Raw genomic sequence first — 25206 nt, 5'->3', positions numbered from 1 at the left:
ATTCCTCTGAATTTGGCCTTTCCATGACAGCTTTGAGAGCATCTTGAATGCAAGTGAGAGAGGGCGAAGAAGCAGTAGGATTGTTGTTATTAGCATGGTGATGATAGTCATCTAGAAGCAATACATTGTTTACTCTTGAAGCCTACGATGAAGAACAATGAGTTATCCAAAAGATAAAATAGCAGCGACAATATTAGCCACGTAAGACAAAGATCATGAAGATGCAGCATTGGAAGTTTACATAGCAATAGAATCCACAGGATACAACATCGATATTTTTCCTAAATTAGTTAGACGTAAATGATAGTTATTAAACAAAGTTTTATTTATTCCAAAGTGAAAATACCAATAAAAAAATGGAAAAATGATGAAATGAAAAGTCGCAACTATTCATTTTGAAAGGATGTTGCAAATATATTTAGATTGGGAATAAAACCAAAATTTAATTGATGTGAGATGAAATAAAGGATAAAAGAAATATAAGTGAAGTGAATGAAAGTATTTAGAGCACTGCGGTGAAGTATGAGGGATTAAAAATGAAGAAACATTAAACGGAGTGCAGAATATTTAATATATGGAGGACAATAGAAGGATTAATCTCCCCTATTTGGGTAAAAATGATCATAGAAAGAGTTAATAAAAGATTGAAATCATTGATATCGAAGCCATTGAAAAGCCGGTGACAGTGGACACATAGTGCTTGAGAAATATCAGGGAGAGTTGATAATGGTGAGTACCGATCCCTCTAAGGTAAGCATATATGGTGTAATATGATTTTCTTTCATTGTTTGAATTCTTTGCATTATTAATATGTAAAAGGAGAAAGAGGCATCGGCCACCAATCTGCTAAGTATGTATCATTATTAATAATTATTTTTGTAGCTATATTATACGAGATAGTATAACTGAAAATATAGATGGTAACAAACATTATCGAAATAAAAATATTTTTGTAATGAATATTGGTATATTGAGAAAGCATGAAGGACATATATTTATTAATGAGAAAATAATAAATAAGAGAAATAGATTAAAATATTGAATATATACTTATCTATGATATTGAAATGATCTTATGCAAACTATCTATTATTGTAGTCTCTCTCTTCCTTTTTTTTTTATAAGAGTTATTTGTCTTGATCTTTTCCTTCGAAAATGTTCTTGTAGGAAAAAGAGGATTAATATCAGATTCAAATAGAGTCTAACACTTTGTTAAAGGGAAGTTTATTTTAGAAGCTTAGAAGATTTATGTTCAGAGGGAGCAAATAGAGGATATGGTTTCATCAACCGTTAGTGATATTGATTATTGTGATTCAGAGGGAGAAAACCAATGTTGTGATGGAATCTTAAGTGATCGATTAATTATAACAGTCAAGAGGACTGAAATTCATGCAACTATGCGAATGGGTCTACCTTTTATGTACATCATAAGAAAGTTGTGACTTTAATTAAACTATCTATGAGTTTCTCTTTGATAAATGAAACCTGACATATGAGTTGTAGAGTCATTCAAGTGATACAATCATACTCAATCACGATATTAGCGTACTGTGGACGAGTTTGTTTTTGCTTCTACTATTAAGCTTAATGAGTGTCTGGATCTTCAATGGATGAAAAGAACAAATCGAAACTTAGAAATGAGTTGTCATATTTGATACAAAATTTTCAACAATATAAGAATGAGTGGAAATTTTACATTGTGGGGGGGAATAATAGTCAATGTTTCATTCCCACTTCAACCTTATGTAGAGGGGAGATCTTCCATTCTCAAATAATCTAAATGGACAATTTTTGAAACTTCATATACAAATAAGTATTTGTAATGACCTTGCTCAAATCTGACCTTAAAATGCTGATTGAAGGCTCGAAGAATTTCGTCAAACGCTTCACATACAAGGGTCATATGACTGATGTAACATTTCAGTTTGTTTTAATGACTCTTTTCTACTTGCAATATGCAGCTACAGCAACTAGTAATTCTGACAAACACTTTGGATGCAACCTAAGATGACATTTATGCACTTACAGCCAAGTGGTATTTTAACAATCATTTGGTATGCATAATTATAACATTATTTATGCCAAAAAAATGAACCCACAGCCAATTGACATTTTGTCAAATAATTGGCATGCAAACTAATAAGTTGATCATGAATGGCAATAACATATTCAATTACAATGGTAGTTGACCAACAACTTATATCTCCTTCTTTGCAATAAAATGTCTACTACAATGATGCTATGAATTGGTCAAAACTCTTGGCTTAAATTGTTTGACAATAGTGCCAAATTTGATTTTCTGAGTATTCACTTATAGCAGCAATTAAAATGCCTATGATGACAATGCAAACTACTTAGTGAATGTAAGAAGAATCTAGTAATGATGACGCCCAATGTTGTTGATGAAGAAACAATAAAAATCCAATGTGATAGGCACCTTCCAAGCTCAAATCGAAATATTCAAGTTGCTGCCCCTGTTCTTGCTTGGCAAAAGTTTAGATAATTAATTGCAGCACCAAATGCCTTCCAATTTGCCCCTTACACGATTATCTCGACGATAGGAATTAAATGCAACAATACCCAGAATGATTGGCCTCCTCAATCGAAAGGTATGAGCAAAAACATGAGACTCACATAGGCTGATCAACCTCCATGACAGCAGATTATGAAGGTTTGTAATGATCCTGCTCAATAACATAATCAATCTTAGCAATACATCAGCTGCTGAAGTAACTTCTCCATCAAATGCAACAATACATCAGCTGTTGCAAGTACAATAATACATCAACTATTGTACTCAAATAATCTCCATCATGAAGCACAAGATTGGACTTCTGAAGTAAAGCCCACAATTAACAATAATTCAGCTGGTATCTCACAGCCTCTAAATTGCATAACCAATGAGGGTTTTCATCTCCAAAGATCCTCCAATGGCTGAAACTCTAGCTGGCTTCTCCACCAAATAATCACATCAAACAGTCATCGATTCCTTGATGATGAGAATGAGGCCCATGATGTCTATTTATACTTTTTCCTCAAGAGGTTGGCCCAAAATCTAGAAGCTTCCAGAAATTATTTTATTTTTATTAAGTGACTTTATGATATATTATTTTATTTAAGTCACTTATTAAATTAATTAAATATAAAGTTACCTCTTAATATTTATTTATTTGATAACTTTATAAATAATTAACTTAATACCACTTATTTATTTAATTAAAATAATTAATTAGTCATCCTCATAAAATATTCATTATTTTGGACAACTTAATTAATTATATTTAATTAAATCAAATTACCTCCAAAGCAGGGACATTATAGTCCGCCCCTCCTAAAATTGCTTATCCCCAAGCAATCTCAGCAACAAGTACCATTCTCCTCCACTTGGATCCCAAGTGAAGACCTGTGTAATGTCTCAATCATCACCAAACAGATCCTGTGAAGAAATCATCAGCATCAACAGTACAAAAATCAGCAACTAAGAAACTGCACTCAACACCCAAACAACTGACATCACTGACAAAATCATCTGAAGACCAACTGTAGATGTCGACAGAAGAAACCACTCTGCGGAACTCAAGCCAACTAAAACATGAACTCTGTCAAAACTCAAGTCCCTGCCTAACTGACAATCGCACCCAACTGCACTATGGATATGACAACAGCCATAGGTACCCAAGTCACTACCACCAAATCCAATCTTTGATAAATTGTCCTGGGCGTGTCGATACTGGAAGCTATGTAACTTGCAACTGCCAATTCCATCTGCAAAAGATGGTGCCAATCCATCCCATAATGGATGGTAAGAAATTGGAGTTGATCTACACCTGCGTGAAATCAAATCTTCTATCTCTGGATCAAAAGAAAAATGATGACCATACCCCACTGTATAATGCCGGTAGGAACCCCCAAACTCTGCTACTGGCTCACCATCACTGAACTAGGAATCAGCAAATGACTCCAATCTCTGACTCCAAATGGCTTTAGGCTGGATAGGACCCTGTGCAATCCGCTCAACAAACCCCACCTCAAAATCCCTATGAGGTAGCATAGTAGAAAGGATCACTATAATCTCCCCAACCAATCTGCGAATAGCACTAGTACTTCGGATGAGAACACCTTCTGACACTTTATGCGAGTCCAGACGAACACCTGCACTATTCAGCAAATACTCCATGAATGGTTCAAAGTAGTAAAACTTGTATGAGGAAGCATCATCATACTCCCCCGCATACCACAACTGATCCCTCTGTAAAGGTGGCACAGCCAACTGTACAACACTGTCATCTATGTGAGAAGAATCAATTTGGAGACTCGACTCCACTAGTATCCCAAACTCATCAGGACTAGGTACTCCCAAATCCTGAACATGTGTGTTAGTCCCAACATGTTCCTCAGTAACAACTACAGGAGCGTACTCACCACCAACCACCTCAATATACAAATGAATTGGGTGTGGGGCTAGTGTAGACCGCAAATGCTCCAACCCCACGGTCACCTCCTCTAACTGAAGTTGCAACTCTTGTAGATCTCGCTATGTGTCTTCCAAAGCCTCAGTAGTCGCTGTGAGCTCTTGGGTAAGCTCACTCACCTCCTCCTCATGATCCAAGAGTGCCTCATAGGCTGTACTCCCCCAATCAACCAGGTGATCACGGTCAGCTACCAACTATAAGTAATCCTGTCTCAAAACCTTGACAGCTTCACGCAAGGCATGAACCTCTGCCAAAAAAAGATAACCACCACTGGACTCATCTGTCATAGAAGCACCCCAACCAATAACGGCCAACAACCGGCAAGCGGTATCAAAATGCTCAAGAGCAGTAGTGATATCTCTCTTGCCAACTCTCAACTGGCTAGTCACATGGTGACTCTGCACTACGAGCCTCCTATGAACCGTCTCAAATATGCTGTCCACACTATGAGAGAAAGCTGAATCAAACGAACTCCCCTCAAGATCACCAATGCTCAGTGTACTTACATCTGAGTACACCTCCACACTCTGAACACAAGCATCAGACTCATCCACATCTAACTCCAAAGAAGTTGTTGCTGAAACTATCTCATCATCACAATCTCCAACTCCCTCGTCCTCTACAACTAACTGAGAGTCCAGATCCTGACAAATATCATCAGGGGTCACTGACAAAGTAACTCCCTCAACTGATAAGGTAGCCCTAGCTGAAACAAACTCCTACCACTTAGACTCTACCTCATCCTCATCTATGGGTTCTGGCAACATTGAATCAAGGAACCCATCTCCACCAACTGTCAACGCTAAATCTATGCCCAAAGTCAGAAATAAAAATCCAAATACACTATAGCACTCATCCTCACTCACAGCAACGGATGAATCTGGAATGCTAGTGTATATATCCTCTAACTACATCTCCTCTACCGACTTTGGCCATGTACACAACTCGACGTCGACCTATGGATAAGCTATATTGTATCATGGAGTGTCATCAGACAAAACATCTATAACACTCCCATCCTGAGTGTCGTCACTAGAAATCTCCATGTTCACATCCTCAGCACAGGAATTTAACACTGTATCATGTACCGAACTCATATTGCGACTGCTATCATAAATATCAAAACTGTCAGAGCTCAAACTGTCCTTGCAGTCATCACTCAATATCATACAGGGGGCATCGTCACCAATGCAACTCACAGCATCCTCAAAAGTGTCCTCAGATATGTCCATACTAACAACTCTCACATCACCTGCAAGAATCTCAACTGCAGACACGGATCGTTGTACACATGACTCATCGTCAACCTATACACCAATAATGTTGGAGCCCAAACTAAAATCAAGTGTCCCCTCTGTAATACTCTGATTACCAAGTACAACATTGGGAGACTCCATAGAAGCCTCGAGCCTCTCTGAGGAAGCCACTGCCTCTTAGGTTGGAGCCATACTATTGAAGCTGACATACACATCCCCAATGACAATTCCCTCCGAAGAAGAATCCGAATGATCAAAGATGACTGCAGCATCAACTGCCTCTATAGAACCCACAGTAACTGCTCTGGGAGCCTCAACCCAGTGATGCTCGACACTACTATCCTCCAGTGGCACAGAAGCATCCACTGAGTTTGGTGCAACAAAACTATCATCAGCACTACGGATGGTAATAGCAAGTGCTGAACTAGATAATGGTACATCAGCATCACAATCAACCGCCGAAGAAAACTCAAGTCTTCTCCCCTGCGAACCCGATGTTGGCCTACTGGAAGCAGAAGTAAAATATCTTGCTGCCTTGTCAACTGTAGCCGGATCTGACAATCTCTCTGCAAGTCGCCATTGATGCAATCTTAATTTTTCAACACTTTCCACCAAAGCATCTAACTCTATTCTCTTCCCTCTCCTACTGTGTCGACTTCTCGGACTCGACCTGCTATATCTATCCATGGTTGGAAAATAGAAATACTGATCACTTTGATAATAATCTCGTACAAATAATGAAATCAATTCCCACAAGATGGCAAGATCAGAGCTCTAATACCACTACAATGACCCTGCTCAAATCTGACCTTAAAATGCGGATTGAAGGCTCGAAGAATTTTGTCAAACGGTGTATTGACTCATATAACATTTCAATTTGTTTTAATGACTTTTTTCTTCAATTAGCATCAATGAGAATGTTTACAAATGGCTCTAAATTGACTAAACAGTGACCTAACATGAATATGCAACTTATTTTGACAATATTCAATGCATATATGTGACTGAAACTACTTGCAATATGCAGCTACAGCAACTAGTAATTTTGACAAACACTTTGGATGCAACCTAAGATGACATTTATGCACTTACAGCCAAGTGGTATTTTAACAATCATTTGGTATGCATAATTATAACATTATTTATGCCAAAAAAGTGAACCTACAACCAATTGACATTTTGTCAAATAGTTAGCATGCAAACTAATAAGCTGATCATGAATGGCAATAACATATTCAATTACAATAGTAGTTGACCAACAACTTATATCTCCTTCTTTGCAATAAAATGTCTACTACAATGATGCTATGAATTGGTCAAGACTCTTGGCGTACAATTGTTTGACAATAGTGTCAAATTTGATTTTCTGAGTATTCACTTATAGCAGCAATTAAAATGCCTATGATGACAATGCAAACTACTTAGTGAATGTAAGAAGAACTTGGTAATGATGACGCCCAATGTTGTTGATGAAGAAACAATAAAAATCCAATATGATAGGCACCTTCCAAGGTCAAATCGAAATACTCAAGCTGCTGCCCCTGTTCTTGCCTGGCAAAAGTTTAGATAATTAATTGCAGCACCAAACGCCTTCCAATTTGCCCCTAAAATGATTGTCTCGACGATAGGAATTGAGTGCAACAATACCCTGAATGATTAGCCTCCTCAATCGAAAGGTATGAGCAAAAACATGAGACTAACATAGGCTGATCAACCTCCATGACAATATATTATGAAGGTTTATAATGATCCTGCTCAATAACATAATCAATCTCAGCAATACATCAGCTGTTGAAGTAGCTTCTCCATCAAATGCAACAATACATCAATTGTTGCAAGTATAATAATACATCAACTATTGTACTCAAATAATCTCCACCGTGAAGCACAAGATTGGACTTCTAAAGTAAAGCCCACAATCAGCAATAATTCAGTTGGTATCTCACAGCTTCAAAATTGCGTAACCAATGAGGGTTTTCGTCCCCAAAGATCCTCCAATGGCTGAAACCCTAGCTAGCTTCTCCACCAGATAATCACATCAAACAATTATCAATTCCTGGATGATGAGAATGAGGCCCATGATGTCTATTTATACTTTTTCTTCAAGAGGTTGGCCCAAAATCTAGAAGCTTCTAGAAATTATTTTATTTTTATTAAGTGACTTTATGATATATTATTTTATTTAAGTCACTTTATTAAATAAATTAAATATAAAGTTACCTTTTAATATTTATTTATTTGATAACTTTATAAATAATTAACTTAATACCACTTATTTATTTAATTACAATAATTAATTAGTCATCCTCATAAAATATTCACTATTTTGGACAACTTAATTAATTTAATTAATTAAATGAAATTACCTCCAAAACGGGGACTTACAGTATTTGTATCTTTTACATTTATCTACTCTTTGTAGTCTCTCTCTTATTTGTAATTCTTTACATACTATAAAGATTATTTGTTTTGATCTTTTCCTTTATGTTTTGAAGATATTCTTACAGTGAAGGAAAGTTGGTAATATGCTACCAAATATTGTGCAGACTAAATCTAATGATAGTAGTTCCAAAGACCTTGATGATCAAGATGGATAAAGTGTGGCTCTTGAAGCAAGTATCTTTGATGATTGAGATTATGAGATTCTTCTACATTAAGAGGAAGTATGACACTTCTACGAAAGCAATGTTGGAGCTTCGAAGACTAATACTCAGAGGGAGTCTAGAAATCCATGTGGGTGACTGCATGATGTTGATGGGCCTACTCCTACATATATCATGAGGGAGTGATGAGTTTGACAGGCATCGTTGGAAAAAGAGAGTTTCTGAGGAAGTAACAAGAGGACCTAACTTCCCAAGATTGATGTTCAGAAGGAGAAATTTTTGAGATGCAATCATTGTGGGTGATATCTTTACTATGAGGAGAAGTTCTAAAGAAATTCTTTATAATGTGCTCTCCTCTATCAGAAAGAAATATAAGATGAAAACCCTTTGTATCACCCTATGTCTAGGTCCATGGTAGTTACTATTTCATATATGATATGTAATGAAAGGTGACAATTTTTCATTGACATATATAAACACAAGGTAATTATTTGTAAGGTGACGGTCTTGCAAATGATAGCCCTATTATCGTGGACATCTCTAGATATTGCTTTGGGCAATTAGAGATCATAGATAACTAACAAACAAAAGGTAATTGTTTGTAAGGTGACGATCTTGCAAATGATAGGCCTGTTATCATGGACATCTCTAGATATTGCTTCGGGCAATTAGAGATCATAGATAGCAAACTCATTGTTATCATGGACATCTCTAGAAATTGCTTTGGGCAATTAGAGATCATGAGTAACAAATTTTCATGTTATTATCATGGACATCTCTAGACATTGCTTCGGGCAATTAGAGATCATGATTAACAAATTTTCATGTTATTACCATGGACATCTCTAGACATTGCTTCGGGCAATTAGAGATCATAGATAACATTCTCATTATTACTCTAGATATTGTTTCGGACAATTAGAGATCATAATATATATGTTATAATAGTGCTCATAACATTGTGATTGTAGTTATTTGACAAGTCACTATTTTAGAGTGTTAAAATCACATAATATGTTGAGTATAAATATCCTTGATTCTGATGTCTCATAAAATGTTTTTGTTACTTCTCCCTTGCTAAGAGGGAGTGTTGAAGTATAGCATCAATCGAAGTGATATATACTCGTTACATTGAGTATTTGTATTCATGATTTATATGAATATTGTTTTATGTCTCATATTACTAATAAGAATACATATATATGAGTGTATGTATAACTATGACTTACATAAGCTACGAGACATGACTTTGTTGTAGCCTCTATTGGATTGAGTTTATTAAAGCTACCTCATTGATGATAAATTGTCCTTAAGCTAAGTATCTTATATATATAATATATATTATATATTATGCATTATATATCTTGTATCTATAATATATATGATATATGTAATATAATGTGTATTATATATATTATGCATTATATATTATTATATAATAATATAATAATATAATAATATAATATTATATTACATATATAGTTAATATGTTAATATTATATATATGTTAAAGATGAGTTATGCATATAGTTATTTATAAACTAAATAGTGATTAACTATAGAGACATGTCTCTTCATGTCTCTTGAAGAGACATGTCTCCTCCTGTCATATTATACATTTATGAGATCCAAATCTGCATTTGGAAATTATCAATTACAATAGCAATGAAAATACATTTGCAGAAACGATCTTAGTTACTTTAACAATGATGCACCGAAGAAGGGTCCGGACTCTCTCAATCAAATCCCAATCAAACGTCAGGAGAGAGGGGCCCATAAGATAGAGCCATATAGCACAGTCAACTTGACTAAAGAGTCCACGAGGGAAATCTTGGATGTGGTGTCCTGAAAGTGATGCCTAGAGCATTCTTTCTCCAACATAGCTAGGGAAACCAAACTTGTTGTTAATACAAGGTTGCATGGAAGGCCTCATGCTGAAATAGGGTCCAAAGAACTTAACTCGTGAGTATAAGAGGATCAAATATCAATATCGTTGCCTTGCAAGAAAAAGTGGAGATGGGAGGTCTTTCAAGTAGTTGAAGACCATCACCCGAGTCTCACTTAGGTTCATTACCAACTATCGCAAGTTGCAATAGGAAGCCATATCATCAAGAAGTCATTAGAGACCCTCTAGGGAGGAGGCCAAAAGAATTACATCCACAAACAGTAAAATGGAGACCAAGACCTAGTGCAAGTAGAAACCGTCATCGAGGAGTGAGAAATCTTGAAGGAAAGCCTTAATCTTGTCAATGTATATGCCAAACAAGGTGGGAGAGAGAGAGCATCCTTGCTTCACTCCAATGGTGCTCTGCATAGGGTTAGAGAAAGCCTACACAGTCTTGGATCTGCCTACCAAACTATTGTGTAACCTCATGATAGCCCTCAAGAGAGTCAAAAAAACCCCAGTGTCTCTGAGTCTCTGAAAAAGAGTGACCTGACAAAGAGAGTCAAACGCTTTGCGGAAGTCCATAAAGAAGCAGTAGACTTTCGTCAAGCGGTGCTAAGCCTCCTCAAAGATAGTCCGCAAAGTCAAAATACATTCCATGTTTTGAAAATTGTATGCAAGCCAGTTTACCCCTCACATGACAATGGTGTTGATGAAGGTCTCTAGATAAAATAGTGTTCAACACTGTGTCATAAAGTTTAGCAAAAGTGTGTCCAACCATGATGGTCCTATAGTTGGGGTGCAAGACCAACCCGATCTTATGAATCAAATGGATAATATGTCATGACCAAGAGCTAGGAAACCCTATACAAACCACTTTCTTAAAGAGAACTCCGAAGGAGCCCAAAACTGTGATACCAAGCTTGAAGAGTTCCACTTGGAACCCTTCCTCATTCATTATCTTGTTGCTGCTCATGGATCTAACCGCCTCATAAATGTTGGAGAAAATGAAGAGATGGCAACGAGACAAAAGGGTGAAGTGAAGAGAGGATTCACCAGGAATATTGTAGAAAGTGTAGATGTGCAAGACCAAAGAACAAAGATCGGGGGTGGAGGGTGGAAAGGAAACAAAGCATACTAGAAGAGCTTGGGGGATTGCAGGAGAGAGGCACAAAAGAATTTCCATTGCATCGTGAAGAACAACCTCTTCTTGTAGCGAAGAAAGCAGCAATAAGAGAGCCTCAACTAGGCGAACGAGGAGGATTGGGTGGAGAAGGCCAAGTGGAAAAATTGGTGGAAGGACTTGTAGTCTTTGTCAAAGCCCCAATTCATAGGGCAAGTGTTTTCATGCTTAGTACTTCGAGAAAGGGATGTGATGTGGTGCGGAATGGGGAGGAAAGAGGACTCCCAAAGCGTGGTTGCAAGTAAATTGAACATGGAGGGAGCATCTCCAAACTCAGTGAAGGAAGGTTAGCAAAGGGCTTGTCTAAGGTGGAGGATGGTTACAATCGCTATTGGAGAAGCATAAGGAGGTGCAGGATGAAGGTTGGCTTGGAAGGGAAGGGGGAGGGTAGTGGAGCGGGGAGATCTTGATGCAAAAACTAAGGAGGGCGTGGACGACTAAGAAGAGGTTGGAAACACTAAAGCAATTGATGAAGGGAATGGAGGAGGCACAAGAGAGCATAGTCCACAACACTCATGGCACTGCACTGAGACCAACAAGTGAATACTCCAAAACTAGGAAGACAAGAGAGCCCATTCAGAATCACCAAGTTTGAAGATTCTCACAACTAGAGAAGATGGCAACCGTATCTCGTAAGGGGACCTCAACTCTCCTCAAAGGAGCATTGTAAACCCATGGTGATCGAATCCAACTCTGAAGTACAAATTGAATCAATCCCACGGTCATGGAGGGGGGCTTATAGTCTCTAGTTTGTACATTAAAGTCTCTTAGAATGATGAATGTTCCCCATGGTCAAGACCCTAGTAATGTACTCTTGTAAGTCCACATAAGGGCCACTACATCATACTGTGTACAACATAAGACAAGGAGGTTGACAGAATGTAGCAAATCATGATAAAGATGTCATTGTGATGTGGCGCCATATAGCTATTAGAAATAGGAAATACTGAGAGGGGGGGGGGTGAATTAGTATTTTCTAAACTTTGGCCCAAAACTAGTTATTATTAACAATATTATAACTTGCATATGAAAGCAAACTAACTACGTTGAATAGTAAACATAACCATGCAATAAGAGAACACATAACACTATATTTTGTTAACTAGGGAAACCATGGCCAAAGGAAAACCCTAGTGGGGATGGTACCCACAAAATGATCCACTAATCAAAAGTATCTTGCGAAAGATATTAACCTAGTTAAGAGGCTATTACATCTGTATAGTGTCTTGGTCCTTGTTAGAGGACTAGGCCTTGCTAGAAGCCTCAACCCTATTAGGAGTTCATATATACAAATACAAAATGTGTCCATGATGAGCCCACTGCCCAAACATGTTGTATACAATATAGTTCCTTCAATACAAAGAGAGATACAAAAGACTCTTTACACTATCTTCAATATCTGATATTGCCTTTGCTTCTCATTACAAAACTTTATCTTTGTTCACATTCCTCTAATCATACATCTGAATTTGCAAGTAACAATCTTTCCTTTATACCTTGCTAATTATAAATTATCTGCCCAGTAGGCCTTCGTGCCTTTATAGAATTACCGAAATACAAAATTAACTTTTGCTGACTTAGGGTTAACATCTAGGATGTCCCTAATTGGTTAAGTAATTAATTCATAACCAAAACAATTCCTTAATCCAAAATACCCATTTCTCTATCTTTCTCTATTCTGCCTATATACTGTTGCAACTAGTAATTTGTCCATAACTTTATCCTAACTTCAACATGGGCACATGCGAACTTCAACATGTCATCCTAACTATCCTAGGTATTTGTACCTAACTTCGCATGTGCCCATGCTACCTCTATAAATCGCGCTGATCAAAACTCTATTTGTTATGCCAGATAAGCTAAGTCATCCTTAGACAATTTTCTAAGTACAACTATCATAACTCAATCTTCATGATCTACCTTCATCGTACAGATGATATGTTGCCATAAATGACAACATCAAATATCCTAACCTAGCCAAATTGCCAACAATAGCTGATATGGACACACATAAATGTAGCCGAACTGCCAATATGAACAACAAATGTCACATTAAAGAGGCAGTTTGTGACCAAAGAGGCAACACCACCTAACCCTCTAACCCCACCATAAGACTTGATCTCATCTCTAAAAACAAATAGCCACTGGCACCCAATAAAGTCAGGAAGAGGATGGACAAGGGTCTCATGAGTCTCCATAACAAGTATGTTAGAAGGACCAATCGCATCATGAAAAAAACTCGACAAGGACCATAAAGTACCCTTGTCAGTCCAGCAGGAGACAAGCAAGGAACCACGAAGATGCTCCCTCATTCCCAACTGTTGTTGAGACTGTCAAATGGTCTTGGTGGCCAGCTTCGATTCCCACTTAAAAGGAGGGGACATCCTGAATAACAAGTTTGAAGTTCCTGATAAAAGTCCACTTCCCGTTGCATCTAGCCTTTGCATTAAGTCCCCGAGAGTGTTTTAACTCTACCACTTGTGATTTAGTAGAATCCTTATCAAGATAAATCTTGGTAAGAAAGGGACAAGCTTCCTCCTTGCTCTAAGAAGATGAATTCGATCGGCCAATGAAAAGAACTTGAGGAGCAATGTTGTCAAGGCCAACCCATGTCTCATCAAGTCTGATACCTATAATACCTAGCTGGTCATTAAGGAAGGAATAACCTATTGGGATAGGGTCGATGGACGAGAGAGGAAGGCCCCTTACTCTCAAACTGAGCTTGAGGACTTGTCTAACGTGAGCATACGCCAACCTATCCTAAACAACCTTTACCACCCTAAAGAGGGATGCAAAATTGATGTTGTTACAAATGGAAGCCCAAGATCTGATTTGCTGTTCTGTTTTCGTCATCAAAGAAATTTGTTTGTTATCTAGTTCAATCTGTTAGTCCTTAGTACTGCAGATTACCTAGAATCGTTCATTGTGGATTCAATTTGCTTTTTATGTTTGTTGTTTTGGTGGTCAGAATTATAGGAAAATCTTTAATTTGCAATGTATTGGAGTCTGCGCGTTGTTTCAAATCAGAAGTTGTCTCAAAAAGGGACTATACACTGTCCTACAGACATTGGTTTTCAGCCTCCAACATGGCCATTCAATCAATAATACTTTGGTAAGTAATGGGCGGAGGTTAAGACTGTGATGGACTTTCTATAATACTATCAAAAAAATGTCTAGTCTAGAAGACTCTTGCGACAAACAAGATGCGGAGAAAAACTAAGAGAAAGCAACACGACAACCAATCGAAAAATAAAGTGCAAACAAGAGCAACCCAACACACTGAAGGCCACGAGCAACAACAAACGATAAAACCTAATTAACACCAACAAGAAACACCACAGTCACAAACACACAAAGCCCAAGCCTACAGCCAAGCCAAACACATAGCAAAGGTATGACGGCACAATAGCCACAAAAACCTCATCCCAAGCACAAACAGCTAAAATTTGACAAAGTAACTCGCAAAAGAAATGTTGAAACATAGGGATGAAAACAAAGAACGAAATCTAGTTGTATCCCTAGCAGGAACAGACCACAACATGGGAGCAAGCAAAGGAAGTCAAACACTCATGCAAAGGATGATCAAGTAGAAAACCAAGAAAGCATGCCCGGTGAGGCACACTAAGGGAGGTTGCAACACACACAACAAACAAGAAAGAAAACAAATAAAACCAAGCGCAACTATAGCTCAAGGAAAAGCACGAAGAACACAGACCGACCACGAAAAAAACTAGATCGAGCGCCCGAGCACAATGAATAGCCAACAATATCAGAAAATGAAGAGGAGGCCTTGCTAGCAGAAACTCAAAAGAGCACATGAACCACACAGTAAGAAACACAAATACAGGACGTAGCATAAGATAAAGCTAAGCACGCAAAGAAGGACGAGAGACATCAACTAGAACACAACAAACACTAGCAAATGACCACACTCAATCACCTAGCACAAAGAACACAACCCCACCACAAAAAAACTAGGTTGGGTGCCCAAGCACAATGGATAACCAACAATAGAAAAAAACAAAGAGGTGAGCTCGCTAGTAGAAACTTGGAAAGAGCACATGAAACATGCAACAAGCAACACAAACACAGGATGTAGCTCGCAAGGAAGGACAAGAGACGATGACTAAAACACCACAAACACTAGCAAACGACCACATGCTATCACCTAGCTCAAAGTCACCTAGAATGAAGTACACAGCCCGACCACGAAAAAACCATGGTGCGCACCTGAGCAAAATGAGTAGCCAACAATAGCAAAAAACAAAGAGGGAAGGCCAATAGCAAAAACTCATAAAGAGCACATGAAACATGCAACAAGAAACATGAATAGAGAACATAGCACATGGCAAAGGCAAGCACGCAAGGAAGGACGAGAAACGAAAACCAAAACACTACAGACACTAGCAAATAACCAGATGTAGTCACCTAGCTCACATGGAAAGCACACAAGTAGAGATTGTAGGTGGAAATCGCATGGGGAAGGTCACAAGTAGTCATCGCAGGTTGAAACATGTAAATTATCATCCAATCATATAAATTACTAGCCCGGAAAAGGATTACTAGCTTTCAAGTGACCTCAATGCTTGGAAAAGAATTACAAGCTTGTAAACAGAATTACCTCAAATCAACTAAAACTCTTTGCAAATTGTTCTCAACGATGAAAATTTGTTGTTTTATGTTCTCCTATGGCAGGGGAGCTTAAAAAGGGGATGTTGAGTATTTTTTGGTTTAAAAAATGTATCAAAATTGCATGGCCATGTCATTCCCATGACCAATGAATCTCATTTTCAAACTCCTAAACTTGTTGAAAATTCCAAAAGCACTTGACAATTTGCATGGCAGAACTCACCAAAAGCTTGGCACAATATAACCCACAAATTTCCCAAAAGAGTACTCATTTTTTGAATAAGGAGATTGCGAGTACTCAGGCACTTCATCTCTTGATTCAATTTGCTTCTCTATTTTGAGGTTTAGTGTTCTTTTAAAGTTGTGTTTAACTTTTCAATTTAAGATTTATCCATAAATCTCCAAATTGTTCACTAACATTAGTAATGCAATATTTCATTTTCTTTCTATCAAGAAGCACATGCGCATCAACACAAGAACACAATTTATTTTCCAGGACATAAAGATCATATAAATAATGAAGATGATAAAGAGATTTACAAGATAATATAAGAAATCACAAACAAATTTCTTACCTTCAATCGAGAAACAGCTGCAGCCATTATTCTGCCTGGGATTTGTAATGCTTTGTTGTATACCTACACATTAATGCTTTTAGAACAGTTTTTGGGTAAACAAATTTTTAAAAACTACAATTGTTTCAACAAGAAAAATTAATTTTACTCACCTGCACATAGAGTAGTGCCACAACCTTTGGTAAAAGGGTTACTGGGTCACTTTCTATTTCGATTTGAGATGCAAGAGCCTAAATTTAAAAAAGAAAAAAACATATTTTTTATTATAAATCATACATCTTCATACAGTCAAAAATATTCAAATGAAAATAGGATAGTAATAAGTTTCTTATTCTATTGTCGAGTATGACATAGATCGAGTGTGCAGTTGAATTTGTATGTTAAATTATGGGGCACTAATGAGATCCATTCAACATATGAATTTCCTAAATGAAGCATGATCAAATTTTATAGAGCCTAAAAGTGAATTGTTCTACTGCTCTAGAGACACTAGCATAAAAAGAGGAACATAACAGCTTTTAATCTTCTTTCTGATTCCTATTTTAGATTTAATTTTGGAATTAAGAATAAAGTACATGACAATTTTGTGAAGCTAGGCTTTTCTACATGATAATAATAATGATATATTTACAATAATAAGTCTCCTTAGGTGAACTTCATATACAAATTTTTAATTCAAGACAACAAGATTGAGTAATTTTCCTAAGCTACTAAGTTTAAAATCTCCCAAAATATGTTTACATCTAACTTGTGCAAGACTTGTATATATAGGATGGTCACCAAGAAAAAGAATAAGCTTGAATTATATACATATGAGTTGTGAGCAGCAGTTATCTTATGACAAACAGCAATAAGCTCATCCAAAAGGCAAAGATAGATACATATTTGAAGGAAGTATACAGCTGTGTGTAGAAATCCACTAATGTATATCACTTAGTCAAGTACATGTATTCATAAAGTGAATGAGAATAAAATCACATTATCACAAGGTGTTAGGAGTTCGATTCTATGATTGAACTACATCCTTTTATCACCAATGAAGATATTGTTCATGCCACACTAGATGATTCACCTTTAGGATAACCATTCTAAGATCATTGTTCCAGATAATCAACATGATTATATTGAGAACAGTTAGTGCTCTGACCCAAAAGTGTACACAATGAATGTATTGCAAAACGAGTCAGATGAAATCAACCTAAAGCAATGGATGTATGTTGAATCCTTCTATGAAGTTACTTGGGATTAAGGAATCATCATAATGATATAAGAATGTGTGTGGGCAAGTATTTTCAGGAGCGGAATATTGTAATGTACCCAACTTTTACCATGCATTGCTAATATTTCTTCAATTTTGTGAGGTCTCTACAAGAGACAATAGCAAAGCGACTAATAATATGAATGCCAAGAAAAAAAATCAGAGAAATGAATGATATGAAGAAACTCAATCAGAAATTTCAACAAGGCAGCAAGAAATGTCAATATCAAACAAAAAAAACCTTAGCTAATCATGACATCTTGTTGATATTTTTCCGAATCAATATTGTTGCATGTCTCATATAGTGATTGTCACAAGAATGATTTGCTAAGAGCAATTCCACCTGGAGGTCATATATGCCCAATCCAATAGACATACTTGGTATGATTAACACTATAGACAGTGAGAATAGGAAGTGACAGATAGGTACAAATTATCATCAATGCTGCTGTAATGTCCCCTGCTAGGGACTGCCTGTTTAACATGCATCATTATACATTATTATGCAATATTATGCCTTAATCAAATTAAGAGATAGTTATTTTGTTCACGATACAGTCTATAATTGTTACATTTAAAACCTGATCCTTACTTTTTTCCTAACTCTAATGGGAGAAGAGGAATTACTATCATAGGGCACTTGAACCACGTCCACAAAGAGGCCCAAGGGTCTCATGAACACTCGCCAATACCACCACTTGGGATTCACCTAACTTTGAATGGAATTACTCCACCCCCGCTACACAAACCAACCTATCTTTCCAAACGCATTAGAGAAAGATTACAAAATTGACTATTTATATATTGTTAAAGGAGGAGAATTTGTGCATTTGTAATGGCACTGCAATTTATCTTGGCCTGTGTTTTTCAAATGCAGTATGCTCTTATATATGTATATGAAAGTGAGTAAAGAATAGACATGTCCCTTCATAGGATGTCTGTTCATTAAGGGCCCATTTGGCGAGCAGAATACGGTTTAATAAATTCCAAAAATATCTAATGCCGCATTTGCGTGCATCGAATGGGTTTTAAGAATTGGGTTTAGTATTCCATTTTCCCCCAAAAACAGGCTTATCCTATTCCACCAAAATAGGTGGAATAGGAATAGTTATTCCTATTCCAAACTTTACTTTTTTGTAATGCATATTTTGTCGGGTCCGCCCACTAAAAATTCAAGGGTTTTGGAGCGCCGTTTTAGATCTTCATTTGCAACATTCGCCACACCTGGACCTGCTTGTTGAATAGGAATTGTGAGGGAGAGCCGAAGTCCAGTGCCAAATGGCCAACAGCTATCGGATCTCAATAGGGAATATGGCCAGCGGATCTCAGTATCTCAGTCGGCCAAATATGAACCAGTTTTACTTTTCTCTGTCAGACCAATCATATCTGCAGAAGGATTTGGTTCAGTCCCCAAGTAGTGGCAGAATAACTGGTATGGGTGAAATCATATTCATCTGCAATGAAGAGATTAAAATGCAATCCATATAAGGAAGAATTCGTTTGGCGTAGCTTTCTATATTGGATTAAGTATAATGACAGAAAGGCACAACATCTCCCTGAATATACCCCATCAAAATCCTGGTGACCCAAACAGAGAATAGGAATATGTATTCTCATTTTGTATCCTAAGATTAGCAAATCCAAAATACATATTCCTATTCCTGCAGCCAAACGGGCCCTAACATAATTACAATCTTACAGTCAATTGTACATATAACATCTCTTTTATATATATATCTTTGCTTGTAAAAGCCCCTTCTGGTCTTATACTTATTTGCTGATTGTAAAAAGAAAAATGCTTTGATTTTTGTGTTTCACTTTCTGATTATTTTGCTTTTTTTTAATATATATGTTTTTATTTTTATTTTCTGAATATGGAAAATACCCTCAAAGAAATTACTGGAAACAAAAGCAGACTTCTATCACATCTAATTGAATAAAGATAAACCTGATTTATTATGGCACACAATAACGAAAACAATTTTAAACCTGAATTTGATTCACCATTCACCATGTAGTGGGTGCAAGTTTCTCCAAATCGCAGGGTCTGTGGATGATCAGATTCACACAAATTGCCAATCTCAAACTCTATCCAGGGATCTCACGCCTCTTTTAATGTTGAACCGACTCCAAACAAGGTGTTCGCAGCCACTGCTATGAAGACGTAGTGAACAGATGTGAACCGCAGTTGGAGGTAGAAAAACGCAGACCTGCTAATGATAACGCTGGTCTATAATAATGGTTCATACCCCTTGATCTACTACTTGCTAGTGCTGGAAAGGTGACGTCCAGCTGTCTTAATGCACAATTCAGACTTCAAAACCGCATGTGACATGCTAGAGCCCAGTATTATTATTTGTTGGAGATCATACCTCTAGAAAGTTTCAGAATTGCGAATAATCTCTATCAATCCCTTCACCAATTTCAAAAAGACCAAAACCAGTGACCAATTCTCCTTAGACATAGAAATCACAATAGGAGCAAAATGCAAATTATATACCTCAGCATAATTTGCAAACACCAATTTCAGAATTCTCAGAACTCCTCAGACCCTGAGCCAAATACTCTATAAATTCAACATAATAGTCAAGATGTCCCACATTCTCCCAAAAAACCATATTTATAATGCAATTTGAGCCAATTAGCTTCACCCACAAACCTTTCACTTATAAGCAACTTTTAGAATATAAAGTCTAGACACTTTATAATATAAAGCACAATAATAATTAAGTGCGCACTAAATATTCATTAAATTCTATCATACTTCAAAATAAATGACTCCATTAAAAAATCCATTGTGAGATCAAGTACCCAAATGACAGTCGATCACCCAACCTGAACTACTCGACCAAGAATAGTAACTAGCCAAAAGTGACTTACTAAAAATAGTAAGTCCAAAAATAGTAATTTTTCGACAAAGACTCCCAAATTCAAATGTCAGCTCACGAGGGTCGCAATGATGAGTTGACAAAACCATACTCCAAAAACCTGCTAAATCGGGGACATTACATTGCTACAATTTATCCAAGAGAAGCTACAAAACATCAACACTCCCTCTTAGCTAGGGAGGATAAAGACATGACATATATTACACCATTGGTAATATTAGAAATGAAAATTTTTAAGGATATTTTTGATTAGAAGATATCCACCATTTTGATACCACAAGTATGTTAGAAATAGGGATTACTGAGAGGGGTGGTGAATCAGTAATCTACAAACTTTAGTTGCCAACTGGATATTATTACTTACTTTAAACCAAAGAAACGTGAATCGGAATCGGATCGGAATCGGCAAGGCCGAATCGAATCGTGAATCGGCAATGAATCGGCAAATTTGAAAAAACCCTTTAAATTTAAAGATTTTAACAATTTAAAACTTATTTCATGCACCCTTTATTGAATATAACTTAAGCACACTATAACATCATCAAATAGAAGTTAAAACTTAACATACATAAACATGGAACATAAAATCCATCACATACGTAACTATGTTATCTAAAATGTAAATTGTAGGCTAGCTGAAGTAAATAGAAATCAAATGATCATAATGATTTATATCATAGAATGTATGTAAGATGATCCATAAGACATCAAATCATAAATGTATGTAAAAATCTAAGATGAAGATCCATGAAAGTTTGAAACATATGTCTATCAATGATTCAGTATCAATATCTGTAAACAAAATATAAAAACAAGGCTCCAGCTCAAGCCTCAGGCTCATAGTCATCATCATCCTCAACATCATCCTCAAGCTCGGCTACAGCCTCAGCCTCAGCCTCAGCCTCTGAGTATCCAGTCTGCCTAGTAGCAAGGCGTCTAATGTAGGTCCTAGAGGACTGTCGAGCCATATCTCCTGCATATAAGATGGGCTCATGAACGTCGCTAGGGGCTGTGTCTGTGCGTGCACGTGTGCGTCTACCAATGCCTGAAGAACGTGCTCTAGCTGCCTCAGCCTCTATATCCACCTAGTCAATCCACGCACGGTCTTCCTCAGTGAAGACTGAATCTACAACCTCTATGAGCCACTCTGATTCTGGATCAATCTCCTCCAGAATGATCGGAGAGGAGTCGGTGCCCAAAATCTGTCTGATCCTAAGACAGAGGTTGTAATGAACGAAGACAAGATCATTCAACCTCTGCACTGTCAACCTGTTTCTCCTCTTCGAGTGGATGTGCTCGAACATGGACCAACTGCGCTCACATCCAGAAGCGCTGCTTGGCTGACTCAGAATACGAATGGCAATTTTTTGAAGTTTTGGGGTTGTGGCCCCAAACATTTGCCACCATCTATCTGAAATAAGGGAAAATAAAAATAATTAGTCTCATTTACAAATTACAAATTACAAGTTAACTCTAAAATTACATAATCAACTTTAAGTTTAGAATCTAGATTCATGAACATTGAATATATTATTTAATTTTTACCTGGCTGTATTGTTTGAATATATTATTTAATTTATATATTCAATTCAAGATTTGCAAATGAACACTAAAAAAATTTAACAAAAAATGCATACTACACTAACATGCAAAAAAAAAAAACCAACACTTACCTCTTGCAAATGAGTTGAGGAGTGTTGATATTGACTCCTTAATGCTCCCAATGCAATTTATGGCCTCCCCAGATGGACTTCTGATCTCTTTGGTGCTCTTCCTTCTTGCCGGTTGGAAACCTATGGATTCTCTTTTCTCTTCTTCTCTCTCACTCTTCCTCTCTTCTACTCATACTAAGCAAATAGAAGGCTCTTTAGGGTTATAACAAAGAGGAAAGTCAACTTAGAAAGCAAATAAAATATGTGGTTTTTTTTTTAAATTGAACTTTCTATCCTTGCTGCCGCAGCCGATTTCTGGAGATTCACGATGGTGATTTTGGCGATTTTTGCCATGAATCGCCGATTTTGGCGATTCAGGCGATTCACAGAAAAAAATCGCCACTAGCGATTTCTGATTCCAAAAAAATCGGGAGCCATGAATCTTATCGCGATTTCGGTGATTTCGGCGATTTCATGGCGATTTTTGGAACTATGCTTTAAACCATGCATAACAAAGCAATAAAGTAATGTTGAACAATGTAATAATGCACAAAGATAACTCATAACACTATATTTTGTTAACTAGGGAAAACCCCGGTGGGGATGATACCCACTAGATAATATACTGATATATAAGTTCCTTGTTAGAGGATGGACCCTATTAGGAGTCAATGAGCAAATTCAGTATAAGCAGTTTCTGTTAGGAGACTTTGAATCCCTATTAGGAGATTCCAACCCTGTTAGGAGTTGTAGTATAATGTATGCAAGAAGAGCCCACTGCCCAAATGTGCAATTTCAACTACAAGAAGAGATCACTGCTCAAACAAGTAATTTACTATTATCTTTCTTCCTTGACTAATCTCTGATCTTCAACTCGATCTTGGATCACTAGATAGCTCATATAAAATTTCGCATATATATCGCTTTCACAAAAGTTTGCTCATCACAATTTGCAATTCAAAATTACACAATCTTACAAGATAGCACTTGCAAGCACACTTCTTATCGCAAGAAGTCCTTTGCATAAATACCATGCCTTTACACAAAAACTGTTGGGTTGGCTAAGACCACAATTCACTTTTCCAAGTTAGAGTAAACATCTAGGATATCGGCCCTAATTGGACAAGTAATTGTTTTGTAAACAAAACAATTCTTTCCTTCAATTCCACTGTCCTACTTCATCAAAACATGATTATCTCTGTTTTGTATAGTTCGTACAAACTTCTGAGGTTATACACATTATCACCAACATGTATACTAACTCCATGTAACATCGCTAGTCATAATATGACATGAACAACATGTTATAAACAAAACAATACACTATTGTAAACGAAATTCTATACTTAGACAATTTTCTGATTACCAAACACTAAGTATCTTTATTTCTAAGGTTTCTTGTGAACATGTACATCATGTGTTGCCATAAATAACAACAATTACATATCACTATTAGCCAATTGTCAAGAATCTCCCCCTTTGACATTGATGGCAACAAAATATGGAAAATTGGCTAAGTGACAAAAACAAACATATAAACATTGCATCTATTACAACTTGTTCAACTTCACATATATACTCCCCCTTACAATATACTTTACACTTTTACAATTTTCATTGTATCTCTCCCAACAATCTCTCCTATTGATATGTAGACAAATTTCACATTGTATCTCTCCCCCTTTGACATCAATGAGAAAGGTCAAAATGTCAAGATACTGTCAAAATTGTTGTCCTTTGTTATGCTGATATGATTTTTATACAATCATCAAAAATAGTCTTCAAACTGTCTATACCTTTGGTCCATGTTTCCTTGGTAGACTCAGCTGAAGTGAGAATTGCACATAAAGCATATGATGCAATCTCAACTACGTTAATGTCTAAATGCAAAAAGTTTGAATATGTGTCCTTGGCTTTGATACATTCCTCCAACTACTCATCACAAAAGATAACTTCAGAGCAATGGATTCTCTGAAATCAGATGTTCTCTTCAAGATTTGTTCTTTCCAAAGTTCTAGTTTCTTGATGTCACTATGAATACTGGCAACTTGACTCTCAAAATCATGTACTTTACAAGATGGATGCTGAATTTGGCTAGATAAAGCCTCTAGCTCATTCATCTTTAACTTTATCTGACTAACAATGTCTCTAATCAGCTTGTATGATAAGGTACACTTAACATACAAAGTTTTCCCTTCCTACTGTCATTTTCGAAGTTCTTTTATACAAGTATCAAGATTGACTAAGTCATTCTTGATATTCTGACAGATGGTGCTAAACAGGTTAGCATCATGAGAAATTTGTGCCTTCGCCTCAAAAACATTCAACAAATTTGTAAACTCTTCATCAAATGACTTTAGCATTGCTTATGCCCTGTGTTCAGGATCTGATCTATGTGCTGAACTACCAATGTGATGTGCAGTTTGTCTGTTACTTCCATTAATGTCCTTTGTGAACTTTTCATTTTTTTGTTCTTCTCAATTAGCTTGGTCAAGGATGAGATCAGATCTGTCTAATCATCATCATCAATAGATAAACTAGGAAGAGAAAGCGCAGTAGATGAACTAGATGGTTTAGTCTCATCCTCCCTTTGTTTCTTTGCTGCTTCTTTAGTTCTTCTCCCTTCCTCTTCTTTCTTTTCTCTTTCCTCTCTTACTCTCTTCTCTTCCAATCTTTTCTTCTACTCTTCCTCAGTTTTCTTTTTTTGTAATTCTTCTCTTTTCTTCATCTTCCTTTCTTTTCTTATCTTCCTCAAGCAATTTCTACTTGGCTTCTTCTATTTTCTTCTTTTCTACTTCCAGTAGC

At 36.7% G+C, this 25206-nt stretch overlaps 1 protein-coding gene across 11 annotated transcripts in view; it reads right to left on the bottom strand.

Annotated features, from left to right (window-relative positions):
• LOC149577320 (E3 UFM1-protein ligase-like protein) overlaps positions 1-25206 on the bottom strand; it is a 280489-nt gene that overhangs the window by 95337 nt on the left and 159946 nt on the right. For all 11 annotated transcript variants that reach the window (XM_089823447.1, XM_089823448.1, XM_089823445.1 and 8 more), the window contains exons 17-18: positions 16756-16833; positions 16604-16666 (exon numbers count right to left, since the gene is read on the bottom strand). In XM_089823447.1, coding sequence (XP_089679573.1) covers positions 16604-16666; positions 16756-16833 — 141 coding nt within the window. The remainder of the gene's footprint in view (positions 1-16603; positions 16667-16755; positions 16834-25206) is intronic.

This window comes from Cupressus sempervirens, chromosome 1 (assembly GCF_028749045.1).
Source record: "Cupressus sempervirens isolate cs-2001-9-10 chromosome 1, ASM2874904v1, whole genome shotgun sequence".
NCBI lineage: Eukaryota > Viridiplantae > Streptophyta > Pinopsida > Cupressales > Cupressaceae > Cupressus > Cupressus sempervirens.
Note: the sequence above shows the minus strand (reverse complement) of the source record. Positions and strands in the feature narration are given on the sequence as shown.